This window comes from Orcinus orca, chromosome 21, assembly GCF_937001465.1.
Source record: "Orcinus orca chromosome 21, mOrcOrc1.1, whole genome shotgun sequence".
Lineage (NCBI taxonomy): Eukaryota > Metazoa > Chordata > Mammalia > Artiodactyla > Delphinidae > Orcinus > Orcinus orca.
Genome location: NC_064579.1, coordinates 13,505,893 through 13,531,551, shown reverse-complemented (window position 1 = coordinate 13,531,551; position 25,659 = coordinate 13,505,893). Strand labels below are relative to the sequence as shown.

The window sequence follows — 25,659 nt, the reverse complement described above, 5'->3', positions numbered from 1 at the left end:
CACTGATAAGTAAAAGAACTGGCTCCTGATAATCTGTGCGACCCCCTTCCCCGTCCCAGCTCCATCGCACTTCAGGGGACCTGGTGGTTTGCAGAAAGTCCTCTAGCATCACCTCCACTCAGCTAGAGACCTGCTCCCATCCATCCAACCCCACCCATGGGGTTCCAGAGAGCTCCCCTCCTCAGGCCTCTCCTGGCCCCTGGAGATCTTTTTTAACTTGGCATTTATTACACAGCACTGCAACTGTACATTTACTGTGTGCACCACTTCCCTAAACTGCAGCTTCCTGGGATCAAGGCCTATTGACCCCGGACTCCCCATCACCCGCCCTATCGTCACTGTAGATTCCCAGTTAACGCTTACAGTCTGTCACTGCAGAGTTAAACACACGTCTTTCGCACATGTTATTCCATTTTTCATTCAACCAACCACCCGTTCATGGCAGGTGGAAAGCTATCATCCTCCTGAGAGACAGTATAGGGTGGTGGCAGAGAACGTAGGTTCTGGAGGACAGCCTGGGCCCTGCCACATGTACCCAACCAAGTTCCTCCCCTGGAAACAGGGATCATGAGCTAACATGTAGTGGGCTGGCCAAGAAGTTCGTTCGGGTTTTTCATCGCATCTTAAGGAAAACCCTGAACGAACTTTTTGGCCAGCCCAATACTATGTGGTAAAAACTACTCTGGACCCTTGGCGTGCATGAATTCGTTTAAATACTCATAACATCTGAGGAGGCTGTGATAGCAAGAACGAATGCTTAGGAAGTGTTAGAATTATTTCTCCTCATTCACAGATGAAGAAACTGAGGTTCAGGGTGGCTTTCCAGAGATCCAGGCTTCTTTCCTCCCTAATCCACTGGCTTGGAAAGATAAAAGATGTAAGGCCTCTTGCTCTGATGCTGGTTTAGCATAACACAAGAAATGGCAATATTCATCTCTAGCTATAGTTAAAGGGACATTTTTTCCAATATCACCCTCCGTAGGAAACTATGTAGACTCCTTGGGATAAAGATCTGTCCCATTACAGAAATTAGCTAAGTCAGAGGAGTAGGAAGCAGAAAGGTATTCGTACTTTCAGTAGCACACACCCAGATTCCAAGCATTATCAGATTGCGCCCGGTGTGCACCTGAGTCCTTAGAAGGCGAGAGAGCGTGCTTGTCGCATGGATGCGAACAAAGGCACCGACACACCATTAGATTCTGCAAAAGCAAATATTTGTCTACAACCAAAGAACGAGGGTCCTTTTCTAACAAAGAACAATGTACACCATTCTAATTCCTGATTCTTTCTCCTGCTTGACAGCGGGCTCTGATTTCAATGGAAATCCCCCCACAAATAAACATGTCTTGAATCCCAGATGGCAAAATAAATCAGAAGATTTATGGACTGTAAAAAGGGATGACATGAGTGATCCAACCTTCATGGAACACCTGGGACCGGGTGTGCAGCAGCTTTTCAATTCCTGGAAACAGTCACCTGTTTTTTTTGGCTCAGCAAAAAAATTTTTAACAGCCCTGGGAATCAACAAGACGCCATCATTTGGGACGCTATTTGGGTGAGATTTTAATGCTATGCCCTGTCACACAGTCAAGGCTCAGCGGCATCAACAGTTTTCAAGAAGTGGTTGAGAGGCTAACACAGACCCGATAAACTCTGTGTGGCTACAGGAAAGCCTGGTCCAAGAGCCCCAAAGGCAAATTCCTGAAATGACCAAACAGAAAACTAGTGAATTTTCCTTCTCCCTACACCAAGAATAAAAAGATGGAAACAAAGTACTAGCCAGTGGGAATGCACATTACATTATACAGTGACCAGAGGGTGAGCATGTGTGTTTTTCTCGGGGAGGGGAGAAGGCATGCATAGCCGCAGAGGCTTAATAAAAGAAAGAAATTCAAAAGAACACCTGCCCCAAACTAGAGGGGGGCACAACCAGGGCCATGCCACTCACTAGCCATCTGGGGGTGAGTAGTGTCAGTAAAGGAGACAGATGCATCCTCCTACAGGAGCTTCGCATCTCATTTTTTGTTTCTGTAACCTGGACACGAAATGACCCAGCTCTCAGGAGACCAGTGAGCTGTTTGGGGCGTCACAGCGTTCTAGAAAATTCCCATCTCTCTTTTTAGCTCTTCCCCATGTGATTCACCTGTAACAAGCCCCCTGAATCAAAGGCACCTCAGCTATGCCATGTCGATGTACAGCTAAGGTGAGTCAAGAATCCCAGCCAATATTTGCTTTAATAACATGTTCAGAAAACGTGGCTTCCTCTTTCCCTCCATGCTGTCTGAACCAATCTGGACATTTACTATAAGAAGGAGGATTTTAAAGACCAAACACTTCATTGGACCCTGTGAACAATCTCTTTTCTCCAAGAACCTGACTGATGATGATTTTGTTTGCTTTAAGCAAAATACACAACTAAGTAGCTTTTTAAACACACAAGCCACTCTACCAGGATTTAATTGTTTACTGTTCTTCCAGGTCAAACACATTTTAGTGGGCTGGGTTAGACCCATTCTTTATTCATGACACACACACACAGAGAAGCAGACAGTTCGGATAATCTCTTAAATTTTGACCCCTACTGGTCCCAGGATAAAATATCCAGGGCACATCTGTGCATAACACACGAAGCTGAGGTCTAGAAAATACAATGGTGTGGAACTCTGGGGCTAGTTACAGGGCAGAAGTGAAAACGGCCCCGCTGGCACAGGGGGACTGGCCTCTACATGACAGTTGGGATAGAAAGGCATGTTTCTACCAAGCAATGTTTTGAGCCAATGAGATACGGTTCATTATCAATTATTTTTCATTAATGTCTCCCATGGACACAGCACTATTCGTGCTGCCACTGTCTTATTTTGATCAGTGGTATATTTATCTGAAGACACGCGAGATTTGTAATTATTGCTATGTATGTCTAAACATTACATCATGTTATAATGGATGAATTAAGCTGGGAAATGCATAATTATGCTGCAAACAATGGTATTCCACTAGGCATCACAGAAGCCAATTAAAAAGATTACCCTTATTTTAAATGACAGAGTTAAGCTTTTATCATTCCCAAGCCCCTTTTTAAGTCCCATCATTTGACTCAGAGATTTGTCTTTTTCTAATTGCATCTCGACAGTGTCCTGAACACAAAGAGGGGTCACCAACCCTGAAGGAAATAAAATTCTGGAAGGTGGAGAACTTAGTTTAAAATCTATAAAATAGGGCTTCCCTGGTGGCGCAGTGGTTGAGAGTCCGCCTGCCGATGCAGGGGACACGGGTTCGTGCCCCGGTCTGGGATGATCCCACATGCCGCGGAGCGGCTGGGCCCGTGAGCCATGGCCACTGAGCTTGTGCGTCCGGAGCCTGTGCTCCGCAATGGGAGAGGCCACAACAGTGAGAGGCCCGCGTACCGAGAAAAAAAAAAAAAAATCTACAAAATAATCTGGAAAGAACCAAAGGTCTGTCAATATAGGACTAACTAAACAGTACATCCATTGGTAGAATATTATGCTATATGTGTATGTACACACACACAATAGGTTTATAACTGCTCATATGGAAACATCTCCAAAATATATTTTACGTGACCAAAAGCAAGGTGCTGAGCAATGACTACAGCATGATCTCTTTCAAGTTAAAATATTTGCAAATACATGTTTTATTTTCCTTGAAAGCAATAACAAGAAACAGTTTACTGAGGAGAAAGGGGCCTCGGGGAGGGGGGTGAGAGGGGTTTTTGCTGTTGAATATACCATCCACGTACAGGTATTACTTTTTTATGGTCAGTAGACGTTATATGGGTAAAGAATTATGGTTCACTGTGTGATCCCTTCTGTTACTTCTCTGCATTCAGAAAAATAGTAATGGTATTTCATTCAATCACAAAGGAAGCTATCAATACATTGTATCAAATGAAATTTAAAACTTCAAAACATCCTAAGTTTTTTAAACATCAAAAAGGCAAAAACACCTTAAGGATGAAGGGGGTCAGGGCAGGCCACCCCAAAATATGCCACTTTGACATACTATTTTGAATTAAAGTTAAACAGCCACTACAAGAAGGACTCTGACCCTCCTTTGTCCCAACCCCGAAAGTAGAGATATTCTAATCGCCAGAGATAGGGAACTCAAGGTAGAGAAGGCTGTATAAACAAACTCTGCTTAGCTTCTTCATTAACTAGTACCCAAGCCTAAGTTTATCTTGTCAGTTCTTCACAAATTTATTGTTTCTTTGTCTAAAAGGTATATAAACAGCCTGCTTTGGTCAGTTCTTAGGTCCCCTATCTATAGCACCCCCATCCATGTGAAATTAAATTTGTTTTTTTCCTCCTCTTAATCTGCCTTGTGTCAACTTAATTATTAGACCAGCCAAAAGAACCAAAATGGGTAGAGGGAAGTGTTCCCCTCCCTGACAGTTTGATAGTCAAAAGGTTATCATCTTTCATATATAAAGTATTAATGTAAACTGAACTCTATGATTATAAGAAATCACTGTGATTAAAAAAAAATACCAATAAGACGATCCCAAAAGACATGATCAGACAATTCACAAAAGAAGCAACACAATTAGGCAACATTCATAGAGGAAAACATGCATGTTCCCTAATTAAAATTTGATCTATCAGTGATATATTGTCTTCCATTCATTGTTAGTGCATTTTTAAGATGATACCCAATGCTGAGGAAATGCAGTGAAATCATTCTAGAATCCTATGCAGGTAGCACAGTGTTCCTCAAATGAAAAGCAACATAAGCATGTACTGAACCTTAGACATTCTTTGCCTTTGACTCAATGAGTCTGTTTCTAGGATTACTGCCCAAATAAGAGCTTTTATAAAGAAGTACAGTCATCACAGAATTACTCATAACAACAAAACTTGAAACTACTCAAGTGTCTAATGTTTAAATAAACAAAGGTAAACACTTCCTTGATGTACTATTATGCAAGCATTTATAATTACTGTGTAGCTACTAGTAACATGAAACCATACTCATGGTAGCTTAGGTTAAAAATTTTTTTAATTATTTATAAAATATGATTATCACATTTAAATAAACCTAAACTTAAAGGGAAAAAAACTGAAAAGAAATAGAGCAAAATGTGTAATTATGTTAGATACCAACTATGAGTATTTTTTTCCCCTTTATACTCCAAGTTTGCAAATGTTTTAATAATGGGAAAAATGCATTTTGAAAAAAGCATAAGGTGTTCATGAATAGGAATCACACTGTACTATACTCCTATGAAAAGAGACTTTTATCCATAAGCTTATCAGATTTCCAAATAGATCTTTAGACTTGTGCTTTCTGGAATAATGGTAGAAACATCCGCTGCAGCAGCTAATACCTAAGGGAGCCCTGCCATGCGTCAAGCATTGTTCAAAGCATTTTACTTGTATTAACTCAACATGCAGGGCCAGCCTATGAGACAGAAACTATTATGACAACCAAAGTCACACAGCTAACAAGTGGAACAGGGATTCGAACCCAGCAGAGTCTCAAGAGCCCTTGCAAATAACCACTATATTATAATGCTTCCGTTTTAAAATGCAACACAAAATTCCAAGTGTTTCAAGTCAAACTATTAAGCAAATATAAACAAAACAAAGTTTTTTAATATCTTGCACCTCCTAGGATTTCAACTAAAATGTAACTAAGTATATTTTGATAAATTGAGAGGCAGGGGAAGACAAACTCCAGTGGTGATATGATGAAAGGTGCAAGAAGACGCCATCACAGCGTGGTAAGTGGAGTCCAAACAAAGTGCATAAAATATCCTGTTCCATCGGTGCAAAATTAATTAAAAGAACAGTATTTGCAGTCAGTCTGTGGTGTCACAAGAAAGCCCAAAGTAAAGACAGGGAAACTCAGTCCAGAATAAAATGCTAATTGTGTTACAGCTAAATTCGCCTTTATTGCAGGATCTGTTATGGTAAGATTTCAAGTCAGGAAAATCGATGTTCTGGATACATTCCTAGTGATCGCAGAGGCATGCAGCCATCTGGCTGGGGGAGCAGCCAACGTGCGTGTTCTCTCTGGACTCAGACCAGAGAACCGGACCAGGGGCACGCTTAGCCAGGGATCACACAGGACAGGTGCTCTGTCAGCCCGACAGCAACTTGATCGCGAGTCTGAGCAAATCATCTGAAACCACCCTCCAGCTCTCTGAGCCGTAAATCCCCTCCATGGTCTCGACAGAGCCCTGCCTGATGGACAAGGAATGAGCTCGGATAGAGCTCCCAAAACTCTAGCTCATGGGGCAGCAGTGGCCACTGGCAAACTCTGACCAGTCCATAAATGATACTTACCATCAAGAAGCCTCTTCTTTATGACAACTGCTAACTGCTTTTGTGCACACACACCCATCCCCAGGCACGGCCTGCTGATCTATCTTAACGCCCTCCGTCTTTTCAAGAGATATTCTAATTTGAAATACCCTTCCCCACTTCTCCATGTGATTGACTGGGACTGGAAATCACACTCAGTTGCAATGCAGCCCTTTCAGGAACCCCTCTCTGAGACCATACCTCTCACTGGCACCTGACCATGACCTCTGCTGACCTCTGCTGACCTCTGCGTGGGCAGGTCCCATGCCTTACCAGACCCTGTATGTCCAACACTGAGACAGTGAACAGCACGCAGTGACACAGAATGGATGTCTCGGAAAGAGAGGGACAGAGGTGAGTTTGTGTACCCTGGAGGGTAGTGGGCAACCTGACCCCGAGGGGCAGAGCAGGACAGAGGGTAGAAGCAGAGGGTCGGGGCTGAAATCCCAGAGTGTTCTAATTCTGGGGGACTCACTTAACTTTCTGATACTCAATTTCTCCCCCTGAAAGTCAGGACAGTGACAATATCGACCCCCTAGGGTTGCTGGGGGGATTCAGTGAGCTCACCCATAAGAAGCACTTAGCACTGTCTCTAGAACATGACAGGAACTCAACAGTGTCACCGATTATCATATTTTCTCCCAACCCTATACCCTTAGAATGACTGATGTGATGATTAATACAATAATAACCTCTATGGCATGAAAAATACGAATCTCATGGGAACAGTAATAAAGTTGATAAAACAACAGTACCTAGGAGAAATAGTTTTGATTTCATATTTTCCTTCTCCATTACCTTTTTTCTAAACATCCTCTTTTCAAAAAAAAAAAGAAAGAAAGAAAGGGAGGCGTGTTCTACTACCTCCAAATTCACTACTACTGTAACACAGTACTGATACAATGTTCAGATCACATGCTTCATTTTAGGAGCGGGGAGGACCCAAGAAAATTAACTCTTTAATTCTCTCAACATTTAATATGCTAAGAATAGTAAACCACCAAGACATCTCTAAACAGCAGCCGTATCTTTTTTTTTTTTTTTTTTTTTTTAGCGGTATGCAGGCCTCTCACTGTTGTGGCCTCTCCCATTGTGGAGCACAGGCTCCGGACGCGCAGGCTCAGCGGCCATGGCTCACGGGCCCAGCCGCTCCGCGGCATGTGGGATCTTCCCGGACCAGGGCACGAACCCATGTCCCCTGCATCGGCAGGCGGACTCTCAACCACTGCGCCACCAGGGAAGCCCAGCCGTATCTTTTTAATATGGCAGTACCCGATTTAATTTAGACTGTCTTTGGAGGCAGTGTTCATGCAGTCTTTGGGGTTCAGAAATCACTGCTGATGGCAATCCCTCTCAAAACAGAAGCAAATCCATAAACGACTCTGAAACATGTAAAAGATTCCTGAAGAGGAGGCACTTCCCTCCTCTTAAAAGGCTGATTAGTTTTGGAAGTTTTGAGAAATCCTCAGAAACAATGCCTTTTCCTTTTTCAGCATCCTCTCGAGATCTGCCTGAGATTTCTTGCAAACAAATGATCTAAACTGTAGATAACTGAAAAGAATGACTATGTCAAGCAAATTCAAAATTATACCTGATTTTTTTCCATATGACCACATTTTCTTCTAGAAAATCAAAAGCCAGTTTTTTCCAGTCATTCCTCAAACATGCAATGAATTTCTCCGTATATAGTCAGATTCCATAGGTACCAGAGTCAACAACTCCATCAACTAAAATCCCATCTCAGCTCCTCATGACCACGGCCAGGTATTTTATTTTATTCTCCTAAAAATCCCAGTTTGGTACAGACTTCTGTTTACAGAAGGTACCCAACAGTGATTGATGACAGCATCCAGCTCATAAACGTATGGTACACTTGTCTGCCTAATCTGGTAACAACCTAATTTTGAATCCATGCAACCCCATCCCCTTAACCCTCATACCTGCCTATGGCCTTGCCAATCATTCCAGAACTCTACTCAAAATCTATATGGGAAAAAAGCACTGTACAGAAGACAGTAATTACACAGTACTTATTTGTGCTTCTCTCCTACATGTCCTTTGTGTGTCAGCCCCCAATTAAGTCACATATGCACAGCACAGACCAGAAGTCTCCATGTCCTACTTTCCGTCCTCTCATCAACACTAAGGAAGAGGATTCTCATGGCAGCTGTGCTAAAAGATGTTCATCAACGTGGCATCTCAAGGCCTAGCTTAAAAATCCCTTCTCAAGTCATGTCTTAGAAGGAAAGTTGCCACAAAGAGTCTGGCAAAAGAATTCCAGAACATTCGCCCCAGGAAGAAAGCCACCAACCTGATTGGCTCCTTCCCTCCAGAAGCACCTGACTTACAGCTGTGGCCGCATAGCACTGTGAGTACACTAAATGCCAGGGAACTGTTCACGGTAAAATGGTTCATTTCAAGCTTCATTCTAGATGCAAATGGGAACTGTTGTGCACGGTGTCCAGATATTACTGATGTGGCCACACTGAGACACAGGATTTGTTTCCATCATGGTAAGTTTATTGCAGTGGTGACAAGGAGACCTGTAACATGTTTTGCTAGGCTCGTGAGTGAAAACTGGATGTCACAAAGCTTTTCAATATTAGAAATGATGAAGGAACAATATATTTTAGATCATCTGCCAAAATATCAATGTACTTCCTACAATTTAACTTCCAGGGCCCTAAAGTAAATTGCTTGAAGAAACTGGAACCCAAAGATTACAGGTGGGGAATTTTTGAAGCAACTCCATATTCAAGTAGAGATCAAAGAATCCCAACTAAACACAATTGTGGATTTACTAATATGACAACTGTGGTCTGAGCAAAAGTTCTTTTTAAAAGGACTATCTTGAAGATTATGACTCAAACACTGAGGAACTAAGGTGATTGGCAGTGGAGGGAATCATAACGTGAATTCTTTAAATAAAATTTTGACTTTAATTTTGCCTATGTTACTCATTAAAAAAAAAACAAAAAACTTTACATTAAAAGAGAACGGTTGGGCTTCCCTGGTGGCTCAGTGGTTGAGAATCTACCTGCCAGGGGACATGGGTTCCAGCCCTGGTCCGGGAAGATGCCACATGCCGCGGAGCAACTAGGCCCATGAGCCACAACTACTGAGCCTGCGCGTCTGGAGCCTGTGCTCCGCAACAAGAGAGACCGCGATAGTGAGAGGCCCGCGCACCGTGATAAAGAGTGGCCCCCACTTGCCACAACTAGAGAAAGCCCTCACACAGAAATGAAAACCCAACACAGCCAAAAATAAATTTTTTTTTTTTTTTTTAAAAAAGGTTAATTTCGGGCTTCCCTGGTGGCGCAGTGGTTGAGAGTCCACCTGCCGATGCAGGGGACGCGGGTTCGTGCCCCGGTCCGGGAAGATCCCACATGCTGCGGAGCGTCTGGGCTCGTGAGCCATGGCCGCTGAGCCTGTGCGTCCGGAGCCTGTGCTCCGCAACGGGAGAGGCCACAACAGTAAGAGGCCCGCGTACCGCAAAAAAAATAAAAATAAAAATAAAAAGGTTAATTTCATGTATGTGAATTTCACCTGGATAAAAAGGAGGACGAGGAGGAAGAAAGCAGCAGGGCTGGACTCGTTAAGCCACCCCACCCAAAAAGCAGAAAGGCAGGCACAAAACAGGGAACCCTCAAAGAGCAGTCTTGATGCAACTTAACACAACAACTTACACAACTTAACACAACTTCCTTTCCTCCTTGCCCTTCTCCTAAGCACCCTTGTGCACAGATTTGCAAAAGCGAAGGAAACAGCTGGGACAGCCCGGGTGCCTAGGGCTGCCAGTCCAGGGCAGGAAGTTCCTTCCTGAGGCGGTCAAACAGGCTCCAGGCTCGCGATGGCCATGCAAACCCACCTCAGTAACTCACCAGGACCCGAACGCCTCTCCCCTGCTCCCATGCTCCCCACTCCCACTTTCTTTCTCCTTCAGTATTCCTTGCCATCTGTAAACCGACAGCTAAAGAGAAAGAAGTTTGCTGATGGTTTTTTGCTAATTTACTCTTTAAGGAACAAGGCATCACTATTTGCAGCTAAGAGATTAGGTCGAGGAAGGAAAAATGAGAAAATGTTTTCTTGCATTCTGCGCCAAAAATAAAAATAACTGAAAATGTTTTCTCCTTGCTCTCCATGAATAAGTCGGGCCCGCTGGCAGTGGTGTCTGGGAGTTGTTACCACAGAGTATAGCACACGCAAACCATCGCTGCGTTCGTTCCGGCCAGCAACTCTTCTAGGGTCTCCCCTGAACTCAAACCAGCAAGAAACCTGGAAGGAGCTTCTGGAAAGCAACAGCACTTGGAAGAAGGCAAAACAGCTGGGACACACCACGGAAAACACCTTCTTTCCTGCATTGCCACCATCAGACCTTCACTCTCCTTACCATTTATACTTTCCCACTTCTTAAGGCCAATGCCAAGGAAGGGTAGGGGGCTAGTTAGAAAGAAAGAGCTATGACATGGTACAGAATAAAGAAAAATGAGTGAAAAGAAAGGAAGACAGCCTAAGAGACCTCTGGGACAACATTAAACACAACAACATTCGCATTATAGGGGTCCCAGAAGGAAGAGAGAGAAAGGACCAGAGAAAATATTTGAGGAGATTACAGTCGAAAACTTCCGTAACATGGGAAAGGAAATAGCCACCCAAGTTCAGGAAGGGCACAGAGTCCCAGGCAGGATAAACCCAAGGAGAAACATGCCGAGACACATAGTACTCAAATTGGCAAAAATTAAAGACAAAGAAACATTATTGAAAGCAACAAGGGAAAAACAACAAATAACATACAAGGGAACTCCCATAAGGTTAACAGCTGATTTCTCAGCAGAAACTCTACAAGCCAGAAGGGAGTGGCATGACATACTTAAAGTGATGAAAGGGAAGAACCTACAACCAAGATTACTCTACCCAGCAAGGATCTCATTCAGATTCGATAGAGAAATCAAAAGCTTTACAGACAAGTAAAAGCTAAGAGAATTCAGCACCACCAAACCAGCTCTACAACAAATGCTAAAGGAACTTCTCTAAGTGGGAAACACAAGAGAAGAAAAGGACCTACAAAAACAATCCCAAAACAATTAAGAAAATGGTTAACAGGAACATGCATCCAATAATGACCTTGAATGTAAATGGATTAAATGCCCCAGCCAAAAGACACAGACGGGCTGAATGGATATAAAAACAAGACCCATATATATGCCATCTACAATAGACCCACTTCAGACCTAGGGACACATACAGACTGAAAGTGAGGGGATGGAAAAAGATATTCCATGAAAATGGAAATCAAAAGAAAGCTGGAGTTGCAATACTATCAGGTAAAATAGACTTTAAAATAAAGAATGTTACAAGAGACAAGGAAGGGGACTTCCCTGGTGGCGCAGTGGTTAAGAATCTGCCTGCCAATGCAGGGGATATGGGTTCGAGCCCTGGTTCGGGAAGATCCCACATGCCGCGGAGCAACTAAGCCCGTGTGCCACAACTACTGAACCTGAGCTCTTGAGCCCACCAGCCACAACTACTGAGCCCACGTGCCACAACTACTGAAGCCCATACGCCTAGAGCCCATGCTCCGCAACGAGAAGCCACTGCAGTGAGAAACCCACACACCGCAACAAAGAACAGCCCCCGCTCGCTGCAACTAGAGAAAGCCCACGCACAGCAACGAAGACCCAACACAACCAAAAATAAATAAATAAATAAATAAATGTATTAAAAAAAGAGACAAGGAAGGACACTACATAATGATCAAGGGATCAATCCAAGAAGAAGATATAACAATTATAAATATATATGCACCCAACATAGGAGGACCTCAATACATAAGGCAACTGCTGACAGATGTAAGAGAGGAAATCACAACAATAGCGGGGGACTTGAACACCTCACTTACACCAATGGACAGATCATCCAAAATGAAAATTAATAAGGAAACACAAGCTTTAAATGACACAGTAGACCAGATAGATTTAATTGATATTTACAGGACATTCCATCCAAAGATAGCAGATTACACTTTCTTCTCAAGTGCACACAGAACATTCTCCAGGATAGATCACATCTTGGGTCACAAATCAAGCCTTGGTAAATTTAAGAAAACTGAAATCATTTCAAACATCTTTTCTGACCACAACACTATGCAATTAGAAATCAGTTACAGGGGAAAACACGTAAAAAACACAAACACATGGAGGCTAAACTATATGTTACTAAATAACTAAGAGATCACTGAAGAAATCAAAGAGGAAAGCAAAAAATACCTAGAGATAAATTACAACGAAAACACCATGATCCAAAACCTATGGGATGCAGCAAAAGCGGTGCTAAGAGGGAGGAACTTTATAGCAATACAAGCCTACCTCAAGAAACAAGAAAAATCTCAAATACACAATCTAACCTTACATGTAAAGGAACTAGAGAAAGAAGAACAAACAAAACCCAAAGTTAGTAGATGGAAAGAAATCATAAAGAACAGAGCAGAAATAAATGAAATAGAAACAAAGAAAACAATAGCAAAGATCAGAAAAACTAAAAGCTGGTTCTTTGAGAAGATAAACAAAATGGATAAACCATTAGCCAGACTCATCAAGAAAAAGAGGGAGAGGACTCAACTCAATAAAATTAGAAATGAAAAAGGAGAAGTTACAACAGACACTGCAGAAGTACAAAGCATCCTAAGAGACTACTACAAGCAACTCTATGCCAGTAAAATGGACAACCTGGAAGAAATGGACAAATTCTTAAAAAGGTATAACCTTCCTAGACTGAACCAGCAAGAAATAGAAAATATGAACAGACCAGTCACAAGTAATAAAATTGAAACTGTGATTAAAAATCTTCCAACAAACAAAAGTCCAGGACCAGATGGCTTCACAGGTGAATTCTATCAAACATTTAGAGAAGAGCTAACACCCATCCTTCTTAAACTCTTCCAAAAAATTGCAGAGGAAGGAACACTCCCAAACTCATTCTATGAGGCCACCATCACCCTGATACCAAAACCAGACAAAGATACCACAAAATAAGAAAATTACAGACCAATATCACTGATGAATATAGATGCAAAAATCCTCAACAAAATACTAGCAAACAGAATCCAACAACACATTAAAAAGATCATACACCACGATCAAGTGGGATTTATCCCAGGGATGCAAGGATTCTTCAATATACGCAAATCAATCAATGTGATACACCATATTAACAAACTGAAGAAAAACCATGTGATCATCTCAATAGATGCAGAAAAGCTTTTGACAAAATTCAACACCCATTTATGATAAAAACTCTCCAGAAAGTGAGCACAGAGGGAACCTACCTCAACATAATAAAGGCCATATACGACAAACCACAGCAAACATCATTCTCAATGGTAAAAAACTGAATGCATTTCCTCTAAGGTCAGGAACAAGACAAGGATGTCCACTCTCACCACTATTATTCAACATAGTTTTGGAAGTCCTAGCCACGGCAATCAAAGAAGAAAAAGAAATTAAAGGAATACAAATTGGAAAAGAAGTAAAACTATCACTGTTTGCAGATGACATGATACTATACATAAAGAATCCTAAAGATGCCACCAGACAACTATTAGAGCTAATCAATGAATTTGGTAAAGTAGCAGGATACAAAATTAATGCACAGAAATCTCTTGCATCACTATACACTAATGATGAAAAATCTGAAAGAGAAATTAAGGAAACACTCCCATTTACCATTGCAACAAAAAGAATAAAATACCAAGAATAAACCTACCTAGGGAGACAAAAGACCTGTATGCAGAAAACTATAACACACTGATGAGAGAAATTAAAGATGATACAAACAGATGGAGAGATACACCATGTTCTTGGATTGGAAGAATCAATATTGTGAAAATGACTATACTACCCAAAGCAATCTACAGATAAATTACCAATGGCATTTTTCACAGAGCTAGAACAAAAAAATCTTAAAATTTGTATGGAGACACAAAAGACCCCGAATAGCCAAAGCAGTCTTGAGGGAAAAAAACGGAGCTGGAGGAATCAGACTCCCTGACTTCCGACTATACTACAAAGCTACAGTAATCAACACAATATGGTGCTGGCACAAAAACAGAAATACAGATCAATGGAAGAGGATAGAAAGCCCAGAGATAAACCCACGCACCTATGTTCAACTAATCTATGACAAAGGAGGCAAGGATATTCAGTGGAGAAAAGACAGTCTCTTCAATAAGTGGTGCTGGGAAAACTGGACAGCTACATGTAAAAGAATCAAATTAGAACACTCCCTAGCACCATAAACAAATAAACTCCAGATGGATTAGAGACCTAATGTAAGACTGGACACTATAAAACTCTTAGAGGAAAACTTAGGAAGAACACTCTTTGACATAAATTGCAGCAAGGTCTTTTTTGATCCACCTCCTAGAGAAATGGAAATAAAACCAAAAATAAACAAAAGGGACCTAATGAAACTTAAAAGCGTTTGCAAAGCAAAGGAAACTACAAACAAGATGAAAAGAAAACCCTCAGAATGGGAGAAAATATTTGCAAACGAATCAATGGACAAACGATTAATCTCCACAATATATAAACAGCTCATGCAGCTCAATATTAAAAGGACAAACAATCCAATCCAAAAATGGGCAGAAGACCTAAACAGCCATTTCTCCAAAAGACATACAGATGGCCAAGAAGCACATGAAAAGCTGCTCAACATCACTAATTATTAGAGAAATGCAAATCAAAACTACAATGATGTATCACCTCACACTAGTTAGAATGGGCATCATCAGAAAATCTACAAACAACAAATGTTGGAGAGGATGTGGAGAAAAGGGAACCCTCTTGCACTGTTGGTGGGGAATCTAAATTGATATAGCCACTATGGAGAAGAGTATGGAGGTTTCTTAAAAAACTAAAACCACAATTACCATATGATCCAGCAATCCCACTACTGGGCATATACCCCGAGAAAACCATAATTCAAAATGACACATGCACCCCAATGTTCACTGAAGCACTATTTACAATAGCCAGGTCATGGAAGCAACCTAAATGCCCATCGACAGATGAATGGATAAAGAAGATGTGGTACATATATACAATGGAATATTACTCAGCCATAAAAAGGAACAAAATTGGGTCATTTGTTGAGACGTGGATGGATCTAGAGACTGTCATACAGAGTGAAGTAACTCAGAAAAAAACAATATCGTATATTAACGCATATATGTGGAACCTAGAAAAATGGTACAGATGAACCGGTTTGCAGGCCAGAAATAGAGACACAGATGTAGAGAACAAACCTATGGACACCAAGGGGGGAAAGTGGACAATGGGGGCGGGGGGGGAGGCGGGTATGGTGTGATGAATTGGGAGATTGGGATTGACATGTATACACTAATATGTATAAAATGGATAACAAATAAGAACCTGCTGTACAAAAAAAATTCAAAAATTCCCAAAAAAATAAAAGAAAAAGGAAAGAAAAAACGAGCTATGAGACAGGAGGGAGGGGAGTGCCCACTGCCTCAAGGAGAGTGACTGTGATGTCAGGTGGTGGAAGCTTTCTGTAGCCAACTTCCACCCTTCACTCACCTTCATCCTGATAAGCTGCCCGTCGCCCACTCCTCCCCCATCTCTGTAAGAGTCAGGAGGGGGCTTCCCTGGTGGCGCAGTGGTTGAGAGTCCGCCTGCTGATGCAGGGGACCTGGGTTCGTGCCCCGGTCCGGGAAGATCCCACATGCCGCGGAGCGGCTGGGCCCGCGAGCCATGGCCACTGAGCCTGTGTGTCCGGAGCCTGCGCTCCGCAACGAGAGAGGCCACAACAGTGAGAGGCCCGCGTACCGCAAAAAAAAAAAGAGTCAGGAGGATGTACACAGAGGGCAGGGATTGATGTGGCAGAAAAATCCCATGGGAAAATTATACGTGCTTCTCTTAAAGTACACACTTTGAGGGCTTCCCTGGTGGCGCAGTGGTTGAGAGTCCGCCTGCCGATGCAGGGGACACGGGTTCGTGCCCCGGTCTGGGAAGATCCCACGTGCCGCGGAGCGGCTGGGCCCGTGGGCCATGGCCGCTGAGCCTGCGCGTCCGGAGCCTGTGCTCTGCAACGGGAGAGGCCACAACAGTGAGAGGCCCGCGTACCACACACACACACACAAAAGTACACACTTTGAGATAAAAAACATCACAAGCAACCTAAAAAACACCACTCTGCCAAGGAATCAATTAAGAAACACTAGAATTTTTTGAGTTCTTGAAAAATACCCAATCCGCTTTGAATCCCTTCTACCTGCTCGGCCCTGTGCCAGGCACCGTCCAGGGCGCGGTGTGCCGTCACATGAGACATCAGAACTCAGAGAAGTGAGGGTACAACCGCAGAGCAAACTGCCACACCTTTCACGGAGAGGGTCTTGGTGTTTCAAGAAAGACACGTCATCGTACGTATGCTGTGGCTGTCTGAGATGTCTGTCAATCACTCTGGGTTCTACAGGCCATGCCGACTCGAGGCACTAAACGGGGATCCGAGGGTCAGCTTCACGAGTGCCAGAGCAGGTTTGTGGAAGGCAGGCCAAAATGAGGCCTCCACAGCCCTCCCCACTGAAGTGAAGGTAGCCGGCCCCCAGAGGACAGTAAACCTGACAGCAACCTGACACCTGGTTTTGCAATCAGAGCAGGTGAACCAGGGGAACAGAGACCGGGCTGGGCCTGCCCCAAGCAGAGCCTGAAACACAAACAACTCTCCTCTCCAGCCCCGAAGGGCCTCGGCTGCAGCAGACAAGAGAGGGCAAGAGATGAGACCAGCACTACTGGTCCCCTGCGTTTTAAAAAAAAAAAAAAGCTCCCTGATGGATGGATGGTCAGATCCTTAATCAAAACAGACTCCCATAGAGAGAAGCAAGTTGGTGGGTGAAGGGAGAAATCAACCAGAAATGCTCACTCCCATATCAGCCATCCCCACCCTCACTTCCTCCAGACACGGTGGCGGGGGGGGGGGGCGGTAACTGCTTTCCCGACACAGTCTCTCACCTAATGCTCAAAACAACCCTGTGAAGTACACCCTATACGTGTTGTAGGTGTTCAGATGAAGAAAATGAGTAAGAACTAAAATAGGTGAGGTTTCCTGGAGGATGAGACGAGCAGGTGGCAGAGGACGACACAAAATGTCTGTTAACAAATTAAAAAATACTTTCTCTAGGAAATTCTAAACTTGTGCAGGGATGGACTTGAGAGTTTATTCTAGAGTTTAAAGAAGAGGCACCTAATATTCAAAACAATCTGAACATTCCAAAGGCCTTTCAAGTCTTTGAATTCTGTTATGCAGGGAGTTTCTTTCATCCACTGCATGATGAAGGTTTTGATGTTTCTATGAAACAAAGCCCAAGAGAGTTCAAAGAGGGCTCTCCACAAAAACAAAAGCCGAGCAGCGTCAGTATTAATAAAGCCAAACCAGAAAGATATTTAATAACCTTTGCAAAATTAAAAACAATGACTAATTCAATCTAAGCAACTAGGTCATGCTCAAATTCCAGGAACTCTAAAACTGAGATAGAACAAGGCAAGAATTTTGCTTTGCTTCAGTGGTCAAAGTGAAGGGCCCATTCAAGGGCAAGGCCAGGAATACAGTGACGAGGAGAACACCAGAGGGACAAGTGTGGGGGAGGGACGCTGGGACACAGGACAAAGCGAGATGACTGCAAGAGTACCACCTGGGAATCTGACAGAGTGTGTGACTACCAAAGAAAACAAGAAAGAGATTTCTCACAAAGACCAGTCATCCAGCAGACAGTTGAGAGGCTCTCACAGAAGCCACGAAGCCTCAGGCATGTTTCCTGCTTGGAGGAAGCAAGTGAACAAGCTAATCAAAGAGATATTATGACCTACACAAACAGCTACAGAACAAGGCAAAATTCACTGAGGGCTTCAGAGAGGTACAGAGTGTGTAAGAAATTAAACAAGGACAAAAGGCACTTGACTAGGGAGAAGCGGCAGGGTGCTGAGCAACTGAGTGAATGAAAGGGATCAAATATATAAAAGATCATCTACCAATTTCTCTGCCTACTGCTCTGGGTTGCTTTCTAATTATTCTTAAGAGTGACCTTGAATAATTTGGAGAGTAGGATATTTCATGAAAAATCACACGCGGCCCAAGTTCAACTCACCAAGATGCACTCTTCCAATTTAAAAACACACAGCATCCTTTCAAATACTGAAATAGCAGAGCACTAGAATCTCGCTGTGGACCTCCGTCCTCACCTCCACATCTTACCTCCGTAGGCCACACATTATCCAACCTCAGGAGCAGTCAGCTCTCCTGGTTTAGATGTCATGTTGGTGGAAAAGAACGAGAGCATAGATAAATATCCCGCAAGAAGAAACTTACTCAAGGCCAAGAACTTTCCACAGAGTTCCCTCGTTAAGGAGGAGGCAACCTGGCGGTCAGGTGCTGGCAGTAAAGTTGCAGAAAGTAATAAAGACTCACACCTGACATGTAGGCTGCATCATGGGCCTTCTCTGAGTTTCTGAAAGCCTCTCTGATCACCCAACCCATTTATCTCAAATGAAACAAACAGGTGACCTCTCTGACACAGTGCTTAGATCTTTTTTACAAGAACTTTTCGAAACAAGTGGCCTGGTGACTAAGGATTTTCCAAAACATTGCATTTCTTTTGTAAATCAAAATAAGAAAAGAGAAATCTAGCGTTATACTTCCCTAGGCCAACTACCTCAGTGCAGCTCAGACCAGAAAATTCAATGTCCCATCCACAGACACAGGGCCAAAATGGGCTTTTCACACACACACACACACACACACACACACACACACACACACACACACACACACACACACACACACTTTTTAAGATAATAATGCAACTTTGTTTCTTCCATATAAAATCAAAGGAGACACTTTAATTTCCTATTTAATCTTAATGTCTTGAAGCTGAAACAAATTTAACAGTGTTTTTTCACCATTGTATATAAAATTGCTAATTTACAAGATAACCTGACACTTTAATAAAATGTAAAACTAAGTAACCAACTTTTTTCATGTCTCTAAAAAGCAAAATGACTTCTTAAAGAAACAAAAGGCTACCAACTTTTTTCATGTCTCTAAAAAGCAAAATGACTTCTTAAAGAAACAAAAGGCTACCAAGAGATTCAAAGGTTTCTGCTGACTTACAATATATTTTAATAATCCAGGGACTCATTAAGCATATTTTTAAATGTATGCCCTCACTAACTGAACACCGAACATTATATGTTTGTTCCTACATCACCTTCTAGCTTTTCATTATTTTAGCTCTTCTCAAATCTTTCAGAATTGTGACAAATACTAACAAATGATGGCTATCACAGAAAATTCTGAAAGAGGAAAATGTGGTTTTTTCTTTGTCTTCTTAATGTAATAAATGTACTATAATCATCTTTTCCCGCTACTCTGTACCCTCTGCTGCTTTTGACAGAAATCAATCCTGAACGAAGCAAAAAAGATAATTTCTTTCTCTGACCATGAACAAGACAGAAACCTACAGTCCATATTATAAAAACAGCTGATGAGTTATTCCTACTCACTACATAAGATAATTTGACAATTTTCAATCATTTAATTGCTTTTTACGTTGAGAAAGCCACCTCTTCCCTATAGCCTGGATCGCAAACCAGGTGACCTCCTTGAAAGACAAAAAGGCAAAACAATAACAAGAGAATGGGGTTGTCTCTGCATCTGGAGACAGCTTGTTTGTGGAATGTATGACTGTTAAAAAATAAAGAGCTGAGATTAGAAAAAAAAATCAGCCTCATTGTTTACTCTTCAAAGTTCTTCGAATTCCTCTGCACAGATCCTTACTTGTTCAATAACCTATGTGTTCCCCTTTGTTGTTAATAACACCAGTTTTATTAATGCTCCATCTTTGTGTTAAGAACTGGCTTTAAGTAGCTCCTTCAATAATATGCTCTGTGAATATGTAATTCTCAACCACTTTCTTCAATTTAGTGGCACAATAGAGAAGAATTTTGCTTTCATGAATAAAGACAATGGCAAATATAAAACAAACTGAAAGGGCTACCAAGTCAGGAACTGTGACGAGACACCAGATAATCATACAGAATGGACAGCTTAATTGACTGGTAACTGGATATGGTGGCTTTTTTCAGCTGATGAATTAAACTCAGCCCAGATCTAGGGCAACGGGGAGATGTTACCTTCGGAAATATTGGTGTCCAATTCCTTCCCGATACTATTACGAGCAGCATTCAGACCAGGACAAAGATGACAGTGGCATACAGTCTTCCATTTCATCACCCCCCTCAATGTACCCAGAGGTGGGGGACCGAGGGGAGAAACTGGCAGTGATGCTATTATTGGGTTTGTCCTTAGGACACTTGGAATGTTAACTAAGCCTGCTTCACAAAAATCAGAGCTGTTCAGAGAAGAGTTCCAAAGGGTGAAGAAATGGACCCGTTCCCAAATAGACACTTAGATACCAATTAACCAGGCTTGAAAAATCCTACCAGTCCTGGAATTCTCCCACTCACCTGAAACAGTTTAAAAAAAAAAAAAAAAGTCTGCTGGAAAACACTCCCCAAAAGAGGGAAAAAAAAACCAACAAAAACCCAAAAACTCGTGTCAGTTTCTTGTCCCTTCCATCTCTTACAAAGCACCTCCATAAAGCTCCACTCTCTAACACTTAACCAAAACCCGGGCCTTAAGATGTTGGTAAAGCACAAAATTACCCAGAAATACCCAAAAAACTCCCCTTAGAGATTTCAGTAATCGCTCTTTCATACCCTAGAGTGCAGTGGGTGAAACAGTGATCCCAGGATTGAGTCATGCCTTACAGACTGACACTTTCGTCTTTACTAATCCATCATTCACCCCGATTACGAAACATTCTTCTCTGGAATTTCTTAAGAAAAAGGAGCAATAATTTCTGCATTATGGTCACACTCTGAACTTAAACAAAAGCATATGAGACTAGACATCTCAAACTCAGAGCACCCCTTCGACATGTGTCTAATGAGCATTATAGCCCAGGGCTCGGCATCAGACACCACTCATCTTCTGTTCAACCATCTGAAATTTCCTTCCAGGAAAGGCGGGCTGAATTGGGAAGAGGGAAAAGGAGATCCGAAATGTTTTGACTGGAACCCACTTTGGAAGTTTGAGTCTTTCTATTAGAAGAGTATGATACATGATACTGGGGACTGTATTCATATAGCTAACATACTTACTGCCTTTTGCTTGTCCCCAAATCCTCCTCTATTTTCCTTGAAAAGCTTTCCTGGGGAGCCAGTGAGGTTAAGCAAACAGTCTGCCAAAGGAGAAACAAATATCTTCCCAAAATGCATCTTAAAACATACCGCAAGGGAGACCCATCCCTCTCCCCTCTTACCTGGGAAAGCGTGTGGATTGGGTGACCCTCTCTTAAGGCACTTAGAACAAAGAATGTGCACAGTGTAGTGCAGTCCAGGCCATTCCTGAAGTAGGACATTCAGTTCCTCTACTAAGGGGGTTATGGCTTGCCATGCCGTCCATATGTTCGGTAAGGATGCGTGGCTGGCAATGGACAGGGTGTCCGGCTGCAGGACCCCCTTGGCAGGTCTGTAACTCACCACCACAGGGACTTTCCCTCTGTATGCAAAGATCTGAAGTTTGCCATCCGACCTGTGCACCACATGGCTGTTGATCTGGACGCTGTAGCGTGCAAACAAGCTGGGTGGAAAGGTGAAGGGAAAACTATATTCAATCTGCAACTGCTCAGCCACAAAGGACTGCCCGGCCAGGTTGGTCCCGTTAATCCAGGCCTCCGCGTGGGGCACCTCGTTCTGCACATAGCACGGGAACTTGTACCAGGCCGTGGACCCATTCAGAGGCTTGCCCTTGGCTTTGTTGAGGCAGTAACAGAGTCCCATCTTCTCCAGCAGCTCCAGCAGGAGCTGCAGGTCCTGCTGAGCCTGGATGTGAGGCTTCAGCAGCAGCCGGATGACGTGGGCCGGCAGGAGCCCATGCAGCAGAAAGCCTTCCACGTAATGATGGAGCTGGGTGGCCCGGAGCGCATCCTGGCTTGGGGCGGGCGGCGCCATCAGCGGGGAGCTTCCACCCCGGCTCTCAGCCTCGCCCTCGCCGCTGGTCCCCAGGAGCAGCTTATGCAGCAGCAAGGAAGGATCCCTCTGGAAGAAGACGTTGAGGATGTCGATGAGGCGGGAGAGGTTGTGGAAGACGTGCTCCTTGAGGGCCGGGCTGTCCTCAAAGTAGAGCAGCTTGCCGCTCTCGTGCAGGTAGGAGAGGGCGCTCTGCAGCCGGTCCTCGGTCAGGCCGGCCTGCAGGCCCAGGCGAGCCGAGTCCCACCAGCTGAGCCAGAGCCGCTGCGCCTGAGGGGGCTGGAAGTGCAGCTCCTCCAGCACCTGCCAGGACCGAGGCAGTACTCTGTGGAGGTTGGGGAAGATTTCCCGGTGCTCGGCCACTGAGAGCAGTTTGTCCCGCAGGCGCTGTATATGGCGTGGGTCCCTGCAGCTCACGGGCAGCACAGGGGAGAGGATCTGCAGCCGGTGGTTGAGCAGGTACTGAAAGTGGGCCTTGCGCCGCCGAAGGTTCTTGTCGGACACACCGTAGTAGGCTGCATGGGGGCTGGCGGAGCGGAGCTCAAAGTCCCGGGCCAGTGCCTCATCCACCACCTGGGCCAGCCGGCTCAGCCCCTCAGCGTCATGCTTCTCCTGCAGGGCGATCTGGCGGTGGATGTCCAGACACTTCTCCTCCAGCTCCTGCTCCCCGCAGAGGTCGGCGTGCGTGCCCACAAGGCACACCACGGCGTGAGGCACCCGGGCCCCTACCCGATGCAGGAAGGAGCCCACGGTGGTGGGAAAGCGGAGCGGCTCATAGGTGGCCAAGTTCACCACCAGCACATAAAGGGCCCCCGGGGAGAGGAAGAAGGGCTGAATCACCTCATAACTGTCATCCCCGGCTAAGTCATACACGATGAACCGCAGGCCCCGGGAGGCATCCGCTGTCCAGCTGGTCACCTCGATGCCCTTGCTCACGGGAGGAGGTGAAGGCGGGTGGCTCTTCTCCTTGTCCCCTCCTCCTTGGTTCCCCTCCACTCTGTCCTCTGTGAGGCAGCGACGGAGCAGGGTCTTTCCTGCAGCTTTATGGCCCATCAGGAGCAGCTTGAGGCGGGGCTGGACCGCCGGCTGGGAATGAGCCAGCTCCTTCTGGTAAGCTGCGATGTAGGGGATCCCCTTCATACAGACCTCGTAGGGGGGCTGGATCAGCGGGTTGTCCCTGATCTTCCACAGGCCCACCCGGGAGAGCCGGCCAAAGTTGTCTGGCAGCACAGCGATCTGGTTCCCCTGCAGGACCAGCTCCTCCAGGCCCGTGAGCTCCACGATGGAGTCAGGCAGATAGCGGAGCCGGTTATTATCCAGCCACAGGGTGAGAAGACGGCCCAGGCCCGAGATCAGGGATGGCACGGAAGTGAGCTGGTTGCGACTAAGGTAGAGCTCCTCCAGACCAGCCAGGGGCAGCAGCGCGGCAGGGAACTCCTCCAAGAGGTTGGAAGAGAGGTTGAGCATCTTGAGTCGCTGCAGGCGGCTGAACTGGGCGGGTAAAGCCTGCAGCCCGTTGTTGTCCAGCATGAGGCTCTCCAGGCTGGCCAGCTCGCAGAAGCCGCTGGGCAGGGTGCCAAGCTCGGTCCCGCTCAGCCAGAGGATCTTGAGGGCACGCAGGGCACTGATATCCTCAGGTAGGCCCCGCAGCCGGTTGCTGGACACGTCGAGCTCCTCCAGGGCCGCCAGCTGCAGCAGCTGCCACGGAAAAGCCGTGAGCTGGTTGTGGTCCACGTCGAGGGTGCGCAGGCGGGAGAGGCAGGAGAGGGAGTCGGGCAGGTGCGCCAGGCGGTTAAAGCTGACGTCTAGCTCCTCCAGGTGGACCAGCGCACCCAGCTGGGCGGGCAGGGCGGGCAGCTGGTTGTGGCTGAGGTTGAGCTTCCTCAGCTCGCGCAGGGCGCTCACCACCTCGGCGCTTAGGACGCTCAGCCGGTTGTGGCTCACGTCCAGCTCGGTTAGGTGATGGCCCAGCTCGGCCACCGCTGGGGGCAGCCGGGCGAAGCGGTTACGGCGCAGGACCAGGACGCGGAGGCTGCCCAGCGCCGAGCCCAGCCCGTCGGGCACCTCCTCCAGGCCGTTGTTCCCCAGGTTCAGCACCTCAATGTCCCCGATGTTGGCCGGCAGCACAAGCTGGGGCGCGTCGGGAGAGTCGAGCTGGTCGGTCCCCGGGCAGCCCCCGGCCGCGCTGAGGCTGAGCTGCCGCAGGTTGCTCCGCAGCTTCCTGGCGCGCAGGGCTGCGTCCCGCCACAGCCTCACCGTCTTCAGGTTCCCGCTGTCCGTCCCAGCCATGGCGGGGCCGGGCCGACACCCTCGCGCGGGAGCCCGCAGCTACATGCCGCGCTGCGCCCCGGCGGGCGCCAGTCTCCGGGGCCCTTTCGCTCCCGCTCCTCCCCCCTTCCTACCAGCCCTCGGCGACCGGCGGCGGCGGCGGGTCCTAGCGCAGCCAGCGGCCGGGCGCCCGCAGCTGGGGGGCGGCGGCGACGCGAGCAGCTCCGGGGGTCGCCGGGCGCACGGCGCGGGGGGAGGCGGCGGCCGGCGGGGAGCGCAGCTCGCATTCTCCGGGCTCCCGGGCCAGGGGCGCGCCGGGGCAGCAGGGCCGCCGCCCGCCCGCCGCGCCGCGGAGGATGCCTGCCGCTCCTCCTCCCACTCCGCCCGCCTTCGGCGCCTCGGGGCCAACTCCAGCCCCGCTACCCTTGCCGCCGTGGCCCCGCGGCCCGCAGCGTCGTCGCCTCCGCCTGCTCCACGAGGACGGCGGCGCCCGGCTCCGCGGCGGGCATCCTGTGGACGCAGGGCCGGGCCGCCTCCTGCTCTCCGCTTCCCCAGGCTCCGGCGGGAGCACGAACGCCGCGTCCCCGGCACTGGGAGGGTGCGATCGGGAAGCAGCAGCGCCGCCCGGCGGAGCGGCCCCCACGTGACCGCCGGAGGCGCCGCGTGTTCCCGGCACCGCCCCGGGGGCGGGGGCCACTGACCCGCCTCGGGTGCGGGCTGGGGGCGCCTCGCCCGGTGCAGGCCGGCGGCGTGGACTGCGCTGGGCTGGAGGCGCGCCTGGGGCCCGTCCCGGGTGCAGAGCGCTTGGGTTCGCCTGCGTCTGGCTCTTTGTTGGCCCTGCGCCTCTAATCATGTCTTTCCCTTCCTCCCTCTCGTTTCGGATCCCTGGCCTCCCTTACTGATTCCTCATCCCCCTTCCTCTACATCCTCTACATCCACACCCTAGTGGAACTGGCAGCATGCAGGGCCCT

The 25,659-nt window shown here is 46.2% G+C and overlaps 1 protein-coding gene and 1 non-coding gene across 7 annotated transcripts in view; one reads left to right on the top strand and one right to left on the bottom strand.

Annotated features, from left to right (window-relative positions):
* MFHAS1 (multifunctional ROCO family signaling regulator 1) overlaps positions 1–24,709 on the bottom strand; it is a 117,190-nt gene extending 92,481 nt beyond the window's left edge. For all 6 annotated transcript variants that reach the window (XR_007474583.1, XR_007474582.1, XR_007474584.1 and 3 more), the window contains exon 1: positions 21,712–24,709. Coding sequence is in view for 3 of the 6 variants with exons in the window: in XM_049704230.1 (XP_049560187.1) it covers positions 21,712–24,709 (2,998 nt within the window). In the remaining 3 variants the exon portion in view is untranslated. The remainder of the gene's footprint in view (positions 1–21,711) is intronic.
* Positions 8,740–8,874, top strand: LOC117195657 (small nucleolar RNA SNORA1). The gene has a single exon (XR_004475430.1). It is a non-coding gene; the product is annotated as a small nucleolar RNA SNORA1 (small nucleolar RNA).
* Positions 24,710–25,659: the final 950 nt, after the last annotated feature.